Genomic DNA, 13,972 nt, shown 5'->3' on the forward strand with positions numbered 1-13,972 from the left:
ATCACATTTTAATCTTTTTAAAATTAGTTGAGACCAAGGAAAGATTGATCCCTCAGGAGATGCCACAAACAATTAAGCCTAAAAAAGAAACCAGCCTTCATAAAGAAGGTACTATATATTATAAAACCTACCATCCACAGTAACCATTAGTTTATCCACTGAAAAATATGTACTAAGAAAAATACTTAACTAAGTTTTAGCTAACATCTTGTTCTATAGATATCACGGGGTCTTTTACTGACGAAAAGCCTAAAATTGCTATAACTAAGAGAGAAGATACTTCCAAAATTGAAGGTAAAAGACAATATCTCTTTTACTGTAACCATATAATATCAAATCATAGTCTATAGTAAAATATTTATATTCTGATATACTTTTAGTTAAGACCAAGGAAAGACCAATCTCTGGGCAGAAGCCACAAACAAGTAAACCTAAAAATGAAGCAAGCCTTCCTAAAGAAGGTATTGTATGTTATAAAGCATAACATCCACAGTAACTATTCATTTGTAAGCTGAAAAATTTTCAATAAGAAAACAAATACTAATTTTTAGCTAACATATTGTTCAATAGATATCTCAAAGAGATCTATCTCTGAAGACAAGCCACAAATTACTGTAACTAAGAGAGAAGATAAATTCAAAATGCAAAGTAAAACACAATATGTTTTACTGTAATCATTTAAATCATGAAATTATAGTCAAAAGTGAAGTAATTCCTTTTTAAGTTGTGTTGTCACTAAGGAAAGACTGATCCCTAAGGAGATGCCACAAACAATTAAGCCTAAAATAGAAACCGGCCTTCAAAAAGAAGGTATTATTTACTATAAAACCTACCGTTCATGGAAAATATTAATTCATGAACTGAAAAATATTCATTTAAAAAAAATACTTATTTTTAGCTAACATCTTGCTCAGTAGATAACACAAAGAGATCTACTACTAACGACAAGCCAAAAATTATTTTAGCTAAAAGGGAAGATACTTCCAAAGTGGAAGGTATAACACAATGTTTTTACTCATCTTCAAATTATAGTCTATGGTTAAAATAAAAATACATATATATTTTTAAATATTTTTAAATTAATTGAGTCTGAAGAAAGACCAATCCCGCAGGAGATGTCACAACTAAGACTAAAAAAGAAACTGGCCTTCATAAGGAAGGTACTATATATAATAAAACATATCATCCACATTAAGCATTCATTCATTCAACAGATAAATATCCACAAAAAAATACTAATTTTTAGCTAACATCTTGTTCAATAGATATCACAGAGAGATCTATCACTGAGGAGAAGCCAAAAATTACTATATCTAAAGGAGAAGATACTTCTAAAATGGAAGGTAAATCATGATATCTTTTTCACCTTAACCATGCAACTTATTATTCCCTACAATAAAATATTTATATTTTAATATACTTAAAGTAGTAGAGACTAAAAAAGAATACTAAAAGAGAAAATGGCCTTTATAAAGAATATTAAATAAAAAATCAAAGACTAATTTTTAGATAACATCTTCTTAATAGACATTAGAAAGAGATCTATCACTGAAGACAAGCCAAAAATTACTGTACCTAAAAGAGAAGATACTTACAAAGTGGAAGGTAAAACACACTATCTTTTTATTGTAACCATATAAGTCATCAAGTTATAATCTATAGCAAAATAATTGCTTTTTAATCTTTGTAAATTAGTTGAGACCAAGGAAAGACCAATCCCTCAGGAGAAAGGACAAGGAACTAAGATAAAAAAAGAAACTGGCCTTCATAAAGAAGGTACAATATGGTATATAGCATACCATCCACAGTAACTATTAATTCAGCAACTGAAAAATATTCAATAAAAAAGCAAACACTAATTTTTAGCTAACATCTTCTTAATAGACATTTTAAAGAAATCTATTACTGAAGACGAGCCAAACATTACTTTGACTAAGAGAGAAGATACTTCCAATGTGGAAGGTAAAACAGAATCTTTTTTACTGTAACCATTTAAATTATCAAATGATATTCTATAGCAAAATAATTGCTTTTTAAACTTTCTAAATTAGTTGAGACAAAGGAAAGACCAATCCTTCAAGTGACGCCACAAACAATTAAGCCTAAAAAAGAAACCAGCCTTCATCAAGAAGGTACTATAACTATACATTATCAAACCTACGATCCACAATAACCATTAATTCATCAACTGAAAGTTGTCCACTAAGAAAATTCTAATTTTTAGCTAACCTCTTGTTCAATAGATATCACAATGCGATCTTTCACTGAAGACAAGACAAAAATTACTGTACCTCTGAGAGAAGATACTTCCAAAGTGGAAGGTAAAATAATATCTTTTTTACTGTAAGCATGTAAATCAGTCCACCATAGTCTATATTAAAAAAATTATATTTTAACCTATTTAAACTAGTTGAAACCAAAGAAAGACTGATCCCTCAGGAGACACCAAAAATATCTAAGCCTAGAAAAGAAATTGATAATTTATAAAGGTGCTATATATCATAAAACCTACAATATTTGTTAACTATTCATTCATCAACTGAACAATATTTACCAAGAAAAATAAAATGCTAACATTTAGCCACTATGTTGCTCAATAGATATCACAAAGAGATCGGTCACTGAAGACAAGCCCCAAAAAGCTTTAACTAAGAGAGAAGATAGTTCCAAAGTGGGAGGTAAACATAAAATCTTTTATTGTACCCATATGAATTACTAAAAGTGGGGTCTATAGTAAAATATTTGTATTTCATATACTTAAATTAGTTGAGACCAAGGAAAGACCGATCCCTCAAGAGATGCAAAAAACAACTAAATCTAAAAAAGAAACTGGGCTTCATAAAGAAGGTATTATATGTTATATAGCATATCATCCACAGTAACTATTAATTCATCAATTGAAAAATATTCACTAAAAAAATACTAATTTTTAGCTAGCATCTTGTTCAATAGATATTATAAAGAAATCTATCACTGAAGACAAGCCAAAAATTACTGTAACTAAGAGAGAAGATGCTTCCAAAGTGGAAGGGGAAGCACTATCTTTTTTACTGTAACCATATATCTCACCCAACTATAGTCTACAGTAAATTAATATTTTAATCTATTTAATTAGTTGAGACCAAGGAGAGCCTGATCCCTCAGGAGATCCCACAAATATCTAAGCCGAAAAAAAACATATATTCCGAAAGAAGTCCTATAAATTATAAAACCTATCATCTATATTAACAATTAATTTGTCAACTAAAAATATTTACTAAGAAACAAAACACTAATTTTTAGCCACTATGTTGCTCAATAGATATCATAAAAACATCTATCACTGAAGATAAGCCAAAAATTACTTTAACTAAGAGAGAAGATACTTCCAAAGTGGAAGGTAAAACACCATATCTGTTTTACTGCAACCATGTAAATCATCACAAGTATGGGCTACAGTAAAATATTTCAATTTTATTATACTTCAATTAGTGGAGACAAAGGAAAGACTGATCCATCCGGAGATGCCACAAACAACTAAGTCTAAACAAGAAACTGGCTTTCATAAAGACGGTATTATATGTTATATATTATACCATTCGCTGTAATCATTAATTCATCAATTGAAAAATATTGACAAAAAAAATCAAATGCTAATTTTTACCTAACATCTTGTTCTATAGATATTACAAAGAGATCTATTACTGAAGATAAGCCAAAAATTACTGTAACTAAGAGAGGAGATACTTCCAAAGTGGAAGGTAATTACTATATACTGTATTTGTTTACATTAGCCATACAAATCACCCAATCATAGTCTATAGTGAAAAAATATATATTTTAACCTATTTAAATTAGTTGAGATCAAGGAAAGAATGATCCCCGAGGAGATGCCACAAATAGCTAAGCCTATAAAGGAAACTGACCTTCATAAAGAAGGTACAATATATGATAAAATATACTAATATTAACATTAATTAATTAAAAAATACCAATGTATAGTTACTTTGTTGTTCAATAGATGTCACACAGAGATATATCACTGAAGACAAGCCAAAAATAACTTTAACTAAGAGAGAAGATACTTCCAAAGTGGAAGGTAAAACACCATATCATCTATTTTACTGTAACCATTTAAATCACCAAGAGTATAGTCTATAGTAAAATATCATATTTAATATGGTTAAATTAGTGGAAACCAAGAAAAAACAGATCCCTCAGGAGGTGCTTCAAACAACTAAGTCTAAAAAAGAAACTGGCCTTCATAAAGAAGGTATTGTATGTTATACAGCATACCATCCACGGTAATCATTAATTCATCAACTGAAAAATATTCACTAAAGAAATCAAATACTAATTGTTAGTTAACATCTTGTTTAATAGATATTACAAAGAGATCTATCGCTGAAGATAAGCCAAAAATTACTGCATCTAAGAGAGAAGATACTTCCAAAGTGGAAGGTAAAACATATTATCTCTTTTACTCTAGCCATATAAATCACCCAACTATAATATGTAGAAAAATAGTTATATTTTAATGTATTTAAATTAGTTGAGACCAAGGAAAAACTGATCTCTGAGGGAATGCCACAAACAACTAAGCTTCAAAAAGAAACTGACCTTCATAAAGAAGGTACAATATATTATAAAACATACCATCTCCATTAACTACTAAATCATCAAGTGAAAAATATGTACTAAGAAAAACAATCTACTAATTATTAGCCACTATGTTGTTCAATAGATATCACAAAGAGATCTATCACTGAAGATAAGCAAAAAATAATTTTAACTAAAAGAGAAGATACTTCCAACGTTGAAGGTAAACCAGAATATCCGCTTAACTGTAACCATAAAAATCACAAGTTTCATCTATAGTAAAATATTAATATTTTATTATATTTAATTTAGTTGAGACCAAAGAAAGACCAAACCCTCAGGAGATGCCACAAACAACTAAATTAAAGAAAGAAAATGTCCTTCATAAAGAAGGTACTATATCTTATAAAACATCATCCACAGTAACCAATAGTTCATCAGCTGAAAAATATTGAATAAAAAATCAAATACTAATTTAGCTAACATCTTTTTAATAGACATAACAAAGAAATCGATCACTGAAGAAAAACCAAAAATTACTTTAACTAAGACAGAAGATACTTCCAAATTGGAAGGTAAAACACATATAAATCATAGTTATAGTCCGTAGCAAAATTATTACTTTTTATCTTTGTAAATTAGGAAAAGATCAATCCTTGAGGAGATGCCACAAACAATTAAGCCTAAAAAAGAAACCAGCCTTCATAAAGACTGTACTGTACATTATTAAACGTGCCTTCCATAATGACCATTAATTCATCAACTGAAAGCTGTTGACTAAAATGAAATACTAATTTTTAGCTAACATCTTGTTCAATAGTTATCACAAAGAGATCTCACCAAAGACAAGCCAAAAATTACTGTACCTCACAGAGAAGATACTTCCAAAGTGGAATGTAAAAAACTATCTCTTGTACTGTAACCATATAATTCACCCAACTATATTCTATATTAAAATAATTATATTTTATATATTAGTTGAGACCAAGGAGAGACTGATCCCATCCCACTCAACCTACCATCTCACCTTAACCATTAATTCATCAACTGAACAATATTGACTAAGAAAAATAAAATACTAATGTTTAGCCACTATGTTGTTGAATAGATATCACAAAACGATCTAGCACTGAAGACAAGCCAGAAGTAACTTTAACTAGGAAAGAAGATACTTCCAAAGTTGGAGGTGAAACACAACATCTGTTTTATTGAAACTATATAAATCACCAAAAATGTGGTCTATAGTAAAATATTTGTATTTAATATACTTAAATTAGTGGAAACCAAGGAAAGACCGATTCCCCAGGAAATTCCACAAACAACTAAATCTAAAAAAGAAACTGGGCTTCACAAAGAAGGTATTATATGTTATATAGCACATCATCCACAGTGACTACTAATTCATCAACTGAAAAATGTTAAAAAATCAAGTACTAATTTTTAGCTAATATCTTGTTCAGTAGATATTACAAAGAGATCTATCATTGAAGACAAGCCAAAAATTACTGTACCTAAGAGCGAAGATACTTCCAAAGTGGAAGGTAAAACACAATATCTTTTTTACTATACTCATTTAAATCACCAAAAGTGTGGTCTATATTAAGATATTTATATTTAATATACTTAAATTAGTGGAAGCCAAAGAGAGACCGATCCCTCAGGAGATGCCACAAACAACTAAGTCTAAAAAGCAAGCTGGCCTTCATAAAGAAGGTATAATATATTATAAAACCTACCATCCTCACAGTAACTATTAATTCATCAACTGAAAAATATTCACTAAACAAATTAAATACTAATTTTTAGCTAATATCTTGTTCAATAGATATTACAAAGAGATCTATCACTGAAGACAAGCCAAACATTAATATAATGAAGGAAGATACTTCCAAAGTGGAAGGTAGAACATTATATTTTTTTTACTCTAACAGTATAAATCATCCCACCATAGAATATAGTAAAATAATTATATTTAACCTATTTAAAGTAGTTGAGACCAAAGAAAGACAGATCACCGAGGATATGCCACAAACAGCTAAGCCTAAAAAAAAACTGACCTTCATAGAGACGGTACTACATAAAATATACCATGTACATTAAACATTAATTCGTCAACTAAAAAATATTTGCAAAGAAAAACAAAGTGCTAATTTTTAGCTACTATGTTGTTCAATAGATATCACAAAGACATCAATCACTGAAGTTAAGCCAAAAATAATGTTAACTAAGAGAGGAAATACTTCACAAGTTGAAGGTAAACCATAATATCTGTCTTACTATAAACATATAAATCACGACAAGTGTTACCTATAGTATAATATTTATATTTTATTATATTTAAATTAGTTGAGATCAAGGAAAGATTGATCCCTGACACGACACAAAAAATAAAAGAAAATGGCCTTCATAAAGAAGGTACTCTATGTTATAAACATATTATCCACAGTGACCATTATTTCATCAGCTGAGAAATATTTGCTAAAAAAAGTACTCATTTTTAGCTAACATATTGTTCAATAGATATCATCAAGAGATCTATCACTGAAGACAAGCCAAACATTACTGTAATTAAGAAAGGAGATACTTCCAAAGTGCAAGGTAAAACACAATTATTTTTTTTTACAGTAACCATATAAATCACCCAACTATATTCTATGGTAAAATAATTATATTTTAACCTATTTAAATTAGTTGAGTTTAAGGAAAGACCGATCCCCCAGTAGATGTCACAAATGACTAAACTTAAAACTGAAAATGGCCTTCATAAAGAAAGTACTATATCTTATGAAACATATTAGCCACAGTAACCATTAGTTCATCAGCTGAAAAATATTTACTAAAAAATCAAATACTAATTTTTAGCCACTATGTTGTTCAATAGATATCTCAAAGAGCTCTATCACAGAAGACAAGCCAAAAATTACTTTAACTAAGGAGGAAGATACTTCCAAATTGGAAGGTAAAAAGCAATATCTGTTTTACTGTAGCCATATGAATCACATTTATGGGCTATAAAATGTTTTTATATTTTAATATATTTAAATTAGTGAAGACCAAGGAAAGACCGATCCCTAAGGAGATGTCACAAACAACTAAACCTAAAAAAGAAACTGGCTTTCAAAAAGAAGGTACTATATCTTATAAAACATTTCATCAACAGTAGCTATTAGTTTATCAACTGAAAAATATTCACTAAAAAAATCAAATGCTAATTTTTAGCTAACATTTTGTTCAATAGATATCACAAAGAGATCTATCACTGAAGACAAGCCAAAAATTACTGTAGCTAAGGGTGAAGATACTTTCAAAGTGGAAGGTAAAACACAATATCTTTTTTAACAATAAAAAATCATCAAATTATAGTCTATTGTAAATTAATTTTTTTAACCTATATAAAACAGTTGAGACGAAGGAAATACCTATCCCTCAAGAGATGCCACAAACTAAGCCTATAAAAGAAACTGGCCTTCATAAAGAAGGTACTATATATTATAAAACTTGCCATCCACAGTAACCATTAGTTAATCAACTGTAAAATATCCATTAAAAAAATATTAATTTTTAGCTAACATCTTGTTCAATAGATATCACAAAGAGATCTATTATTGAAAACAAGCCCAAAATTACTGTATCTAAGAGAGAAGATACTTCCAAAGTGGAAGGTAAAACACAATATCTTTTTTAACGGTAACCATACAAATCATCAAGTTATAGTCTACAGCAAAATTATTTTATTTTAACCTATTTAAATTAGTTGAGATGAAGGAAAGATTGATCCCCGAGGAGCTGCCACAAACAACTAAGCCTAAAATTGGAATGGGCCTTCATAAAGAGGGTACTATATGTTAGAAACATACTGTCTACATTAACCATTAATCAACTGAAAAATCTTAAATAAAAAGTTTAAATTCTAATTTTTAGCTAAAATTTTGTTCAATACATAGATATCACAATGAGATCTGCTTCTGACGAAAAGCCAAATATTAATGTAACTAAAAGAGAAGATACTTCCAAAGTGGAAGGTAAAACACATCATCTTTTTCTATTGTAGCCATATTAATCACCAAGATATGATTTATATTAAGATATTTGTTTTTAATATATTTAAATTAGTTGAGACCAAAGAAACAACAATCCCTCAGGAGATACAACAAATGACTAAACCTAAAAGAGAAAGCAACCTTCCCAAAGAAGGTACTATTTATTATAAAACATACCATCTACTTTAATCATTAATTCGTCACCTAAAAATTATTCGCTATGCAAACTAAAAGCTAATTTTTAGCTACTATCTTCTTCAGTAGATATCACAAAGAGATCTGTAATTGAAGACCAGCCAAATATTACTGTAACTAAGAGAGAGGATACTTCCAAATTGGAAGGTAAAACACAATACTCATTTTAATGCACCCATATAAATCACCCAGCTATATTCTATAGCAAAATAATTATATTTTAATATATTTAATGTAGTTGAGACCACGGAAAGATCGAGCCACCAGGAGATGCCACAAACAAGTAAGCCTAAAAATGAAATCAGGCTTCAAAAAGAAGGTACTATATGTTATGAAACACAGTAATTATTAATTCAACAACTGAAAAATATCCCCTAAAATTAAAATACCAATATTTAGTTATCATCTTGTTCACTAGATATTTCAAAGAGCTCTATCACTGAAGATAAGCCTAAAATTGCTGTAACAAAGAGAGGAGATACTTCCAAAGTGGAAGGTAAATGACAATAGAATGGAGTATTTCATAATATAGTCATATCAATCACCAAAAATATGCTAAAGTATATTATAATTGTATTTTAATATACTTAAATTAGTTGTGACTCAAGAAAAAGTCATCCCTCTGGAACAGCCAGAAAGTACTGTTCCCAAAACAGAAGTTGGCCTTCATAAGCCAGGTAAATCGGAAATCATATCAAAATATCATCCCACATACCATTAATGTCTTCATAACAAATATGTATGTAAAACCATTTCTTTCAAGTACTCACTCTTCTCAATACCATTTTGATGGCGGAATGAAATATGCTTGTAAATGTATATGTCTGCTTCTGTGTTTTAGCAAGAATATTAATAGCACATATCTTAAAACCAAATAGAGAATAGTGAACAGGTGAAATACAATATATTAGTACAAGGGAGTGGCATAAGTTCATTTTCTACATTTACCATGATGCATTTACCATACATCCATTTCTAGTCACAAAATCTGAAAAGCAAATTACTAATTGTAAACTAATATCTTCAGTGACAGAATCACAAAAAAGACAGATTCATGATGAAAAAATAGTGATTGCTGCAACAAGAAGAGATGATACATACGTCGAAGGTATTTTGATTCTTTTGCATTATCATTGGTCCATAAATATTATTTGAATTTTACTTTACTAATACTAAACTAATATCTTTAGAAGGAGAGGTCCTTACAGAATTTACTCCAGAAGACAAGATGCAGAGTGCTGAACATTTATATAGTAGAGATCTCAAGCATCATCCCGAAGGTAGAATATCAATCTTGGTATTCTATTTTAGTTATTTTACTTTTATTTTTCTTGGGTTTAGTTATATGGAGAAATATACTAATACAAACTTAATATCTTTAAAGAAATGCCAGTGTCAAAAAGTCTTACACATGAAGAAGAGTCACGGACTATGCAACATTCTAAAAAAGATGTTGAAAGCCGCACAAAAGGTATTAGGACTTGTGACCATAACATGCAATTACCAATTTATTAACAGTAATATTAAAAATAAACTAATATCTTTAAAGCTGTGGATTTTACAAAACGATCACCATCTGAAGACAAGCCAAGTGTTACCAAGAAACTTAAATTGTCCAAAGAAGAAGGTATATAAGACAACTATTGTTTTAGTCTTATGCCAAGTTGCAAAATGCAAAAAACTGGCTGCTCCAATTCTAACTTAAAACTAATATCTTTTAAGTGTTTCCAAGTGAGTTGACATTCGAAGACAAGCTAAGCATTCCTGAGTCTATAGAAGATGTTTACACAGAGAAAGAAATGTGTCATCTTCCCAATCAATGTTCATTTTTAGGTTCTAACATCTAAAACCCAACCAAGAAAGACATTAAAAACTCTTTCATTTACAGAGAAAAAAGCTAATGCGTAGACCTCTATATCACTTTGAACCTGTTATAATCTTTTCTATGTTGCAAACTGAGGAAATTTAGCAATAGTTAATCTCTAATTCGAAATTATTGTCCTTAAAGCAGTAGAATTGCCGATGACAGTAACTCCAAAAGAAAAAGCTCCTATTGTAATTCCTAAAAAAGAAGTGAAGTCACCTTCAGAAGGTATATTATTTTGTAACTACATGAATATGTGTGTATTATACAAGTTATACATACTTTTTGGAAAGAATTAATGCCAGACTAATATCTTTAAAGAACCCGTGTCTACTGTACCTACAAGTAAGAGAAAGGTTATTGAAGAGAAAAAAGTTCTTCCAGTTCCCAAAAAAGAAGCTGCAGGTCCTGCTGCAGGTATATCTTCATAATGCCATGCTTCTTTAGCTGTCTTTATGTGTTGTTAGCGTGCTCTGTGAGCTGAAGTAAGACTAATATCTTTACAACTAGTGGAAGCGGTTGCAAAGACCAAGCCAGGGGTTGAATCTGAACAAGAGATTCTTCCACAAGTGGAAGGTACATAAATGTCTTTTGTTTACTTTTTAATTTCTTACTATGTTATAAATGTCTGATCAGATAAAATAACCTCTCTGTATTTTATGTTTGTTGCTTTGTTTCCTACTGTCTTTTTGACAACACTTATGTCTTATTAATATCTTTTAAGAACCTGCTATGCTATCAAAGAAACCTGTAATCGAAGACAAAAAAGCTGTCACAGTTCTTAAAAAAGATGTAGCACCTTCTGTAAAAGGTATATTCATTTTTTGTTTACCTTTTTACATAACAGATTATACAGATTTTTTGTGCCATTTTTATTGTCCAAGTTATAGATAAAAAAAACCTTAAGAGGCTTCCTCAATAGTTTGAAGTTCCCCATTATTAAATGACAACTTTATTTTAAAAAAAAGCCATTTTAATGAATATAAAAAATATTATTAAAATCGTTATCTTTAAAGTGGTAGAAACAAAGCAGAAAAAAGTTGTTGAAGAGAAACCATCGATCCAAATCTCTAAAAGAGCAGTTGTTCCTGATTCAGGTATATAAATTAAAATGAAACATATGCAAAAAATATTTGTTGAATAGACCACAAAATTATTCAAGAAATCTAAATATCTCTTAAAGTGCCAACTGAAAGTAAGATGCCTGTGTCAGAGGAGAAACCATACATTAAAGCTCCTCCTTTAGCAGGTATTTCTTATTCAATCCTGTTACTGTTTTACACTGAAATAACCACTATTAAAAACAGCAACCTAATATGTTTCACTGTAATATTTTCAAAGTGCCAGAGGTTTTTCAAAAAACAATTACAACACCAGAGGAAACACCTGTTTATTTATCTGAAGAGGAAGAAGAAGAGTTTGAACTAGAAGATGAAGGTATAGCTAAATGTATCCATCATAACCATCCATCATTTAACCTCTCAAATCATCCTATCATCCCTTTCCTGTTTTAGCCATAAATAGAAGTTAATTTATAATTTGCACAATGGATTAAAAAGTAAAACGGAACTTCTAGTGTATAGATTGTAAATCGGTCTAAAGAGAAAATATTTTGAAATAACATTTAGAATATCATTTAAAAACAAACTCAGCCAATCTCTACCATTGGGTTCAGTGTGTCTTAAAGAAGAAGGACCCTCTGAGCACATCTTTTAAAATCTTTATTTTTTTCATTTGTCACTGTCTTGGTGTCTTATGTTTTGTTTGTCTTGTTATCAATTATCTTTGTTGCTCAATTCCCAAAAAAACTTGTACTCAATGTGGATTAATTTTTATGTTAATACTTAATCCTGTTCTTTAAAGAGTATGCTTCTGAGGAGAGCACTATTGAGACACCTTCTCCCTTGATAAAGGAGGAGACGAGAGAATTAAAAGGTATTAGGAATGTTTGTGAACACAGCATATCATTATATCCATTCTTTTTCATCATCACAGAAATGAAGCAAATTTAGCATGGTGTTCACATTTTATTTTAAGTTCATATGCTTTTTTAACCTGTTTGTTTCTGTTTGTAAATGTCCCATGTCATCCAGCCATTTTGATATTTTTGTTTAATCATTGAGAACCTTCATATCATTTTTCATTTTATTTTTCATTAAACATTTGGTGTCATATCATCAAATCAAGTTCCTTAACTTTCTTAAAAACACCTTATTTGCCATGCACATTTCTAATACTCTTATATTGCCTTACAGCAGGTTTTTTTAATTAATATAACAGATCTGATTTTCAGAATGACCAGATCAGTAAATATCCTATTATTTTCTTCAAAGCTCCAGAAGACAAAAAGAAGATTTTACCTGAAAAACAAGTTCCCGAGAAAGTAGAACCTGGAAAAGGTATAGCAACTCTTCACACTAGATACAGAAGAGTTCAATAAATACCTAGCTACTGTTATTTATGTTCCGATGTATAAAAAAAATACCTTACTTCTTTACATATTTTATTTTTTTATGTTGTTGTTTTTTTCATGTCGTATTATCTGTTTTGTTAGTCACATTTTGAAACATTTGCGCTGGTATTGTCCAAAAGTTCATAAATTAGATTAGTTTAATAGTAGTTCATTTAGGGCATAGTGTACTACTGTTTTTATACTGTAAAAGACTTAAAATATATTAGTTATGTACAGAAATATACATAGGATATATTACCAGGAACAAATAATTTTTGCAAGAAAACATACACAAGTGTCAAATTCATTTGAATCTCTAAGATTGAGAAATGAAATTATATCTTTTTGAAGTACCTGAACCTGAAAAGAAATTTATCCGTAAACCTAAACCTGAGATTACACCTCCCAAAAAAGAAGAAGTTAGTTTTAAAAAAGGTATAGTTGAACATCTATCAGAACATGCAGCTAAACTTAGTGGAATCTTGCTACTAAAACATTATATCGTTGTAGTTAACTGCTGAATGGAGTAACAAAGCCAGAGAATTGAATTCTTCTCAACTAGTCAGCTATAATACATCTAACAAGATTTAATAATAAAATTCGCTTTGCTTTAAAGTAAATGAAATATTTTAAATTTACACTATTACATTTCTTTAACATTAGGACTTATCAGTAGTAAAATAATAGCTAACTGTAATATTTTTGTAAAGATAACAAGCTGCTGTTCTCTTTATATGATGAAGCTTCCTGAAATAATCCTACTGTAGATTTTACAAAATTAAAAAAAAAAACAACTTTTTGGTAACTCAGTGCTGAATCACTGTACAATTGTCTGTCCTTTGT

The 13,972-nt window shown here is 29.6% G+C and overlaps 2 protein-coding genes across 2 annotated transcripts in view; both read left to right on the plus strand.

Moving 5' to 3' along the window:
* Nucleotides 1-13,972, plus strand: part of TTN (titin) — a 285,913-nt gene that overhangs the window by 162,138 nt on the left and 109,803 nt on the right. Inside the window, exons 168-172 of the mRNA XM_077272621.1 lie at nucleotides 11,861-11,926; nucleotides 12,019-12,114; nucleotides 12,541-12,612; nucleotides 13,011-13,076; nucleotides 13,481-13,564. Coding sequence (XP_077128736.1) covers nucleotides 11,861-11,926; nucleotides 12,019-12,114; nucleotides 12,541-12,612; nucleotides 13,011-13,076; nucleotides 13,481-13,564 — 384 coding nt within the window. The remainder of the gene's footprint in view (nucleotides 1-11,860; nucleotides 11,927-12,018; nucleotides 12,115-12,540; nucleotides 12,613-13,010; nucleotides 13,077-13,480; nucleotides 13,565-13,972) is intronic.
* LOC143785120 (uncharacterized) lies at nucleotides 60-10,660 on the plus strand. The gene is made up of 19 exons (XM_077273796.1): nucleotides 60-108; nucleotides 220-294; nucleotides 381-466; nucleotides 899-995; nucleotides 2,052-2,132; nucleotides 2,244-2,321; nucleotides 4,363-4,440; nucleotides 5,687-5,764; nucleotides 5,856-5,936; nucleotides 6,039-6,119; nucleotides 6,211-6,291; nucleotides 6,404-6,478; nucleotides 7,099-7,176; nucleotides 8,523-8,600; nucleotides 9,841-9,921; nucleotides 10,004-10,093; nucleotides 10,198-10,284; nucleotides 10,363-10,440; nucleotides 10,536-10,660. Exons 1-19 carry the CDS (start codon nucleotides 60-62, stop codon nucleotides 10,658-10,660), a joined length of 1,557 nt encoding a protein of 518 aa, XP_077129911.1.

Source organism: Ranitomeya variabilis, chromosome 7 (genome assembly GCF_051348905.1).
Source record: "Ranitomeya variabilis isolate aRanVar5 chromosome 7, aRanVar5.hap1, whole genome shotgun sequence".
Classification (NCBI taxonomy): Eukaryota; Metazoa; Chordata; class Amphibia; order Anura; family Dendrobatidae; genus Ranitomeya; species Ranitomeya variabilis.

Coding starts and splice junctions, on each gene's coding strand:
- LOC143785120 (XM_077273796.1), top strand. CDS start 60: ATGCCACAAACAATTAAGCCTAAAAAAGAAACCAGCCTTCATAAAGAA. Junction 6,120..6,210: donor AGATACTTCCAAAGTGGAAG/GTAAAACACAAT, acceptor TACTTAAATTAG/TGGAAGCCAAAGAGAGACCG. Junction 7,177..8,522: donor AGATACTTCCAAAGTGCAAG/GTAAAACACAAT, acceptor TTCAATACATAG/ATATCACAATGAGATCTGCT.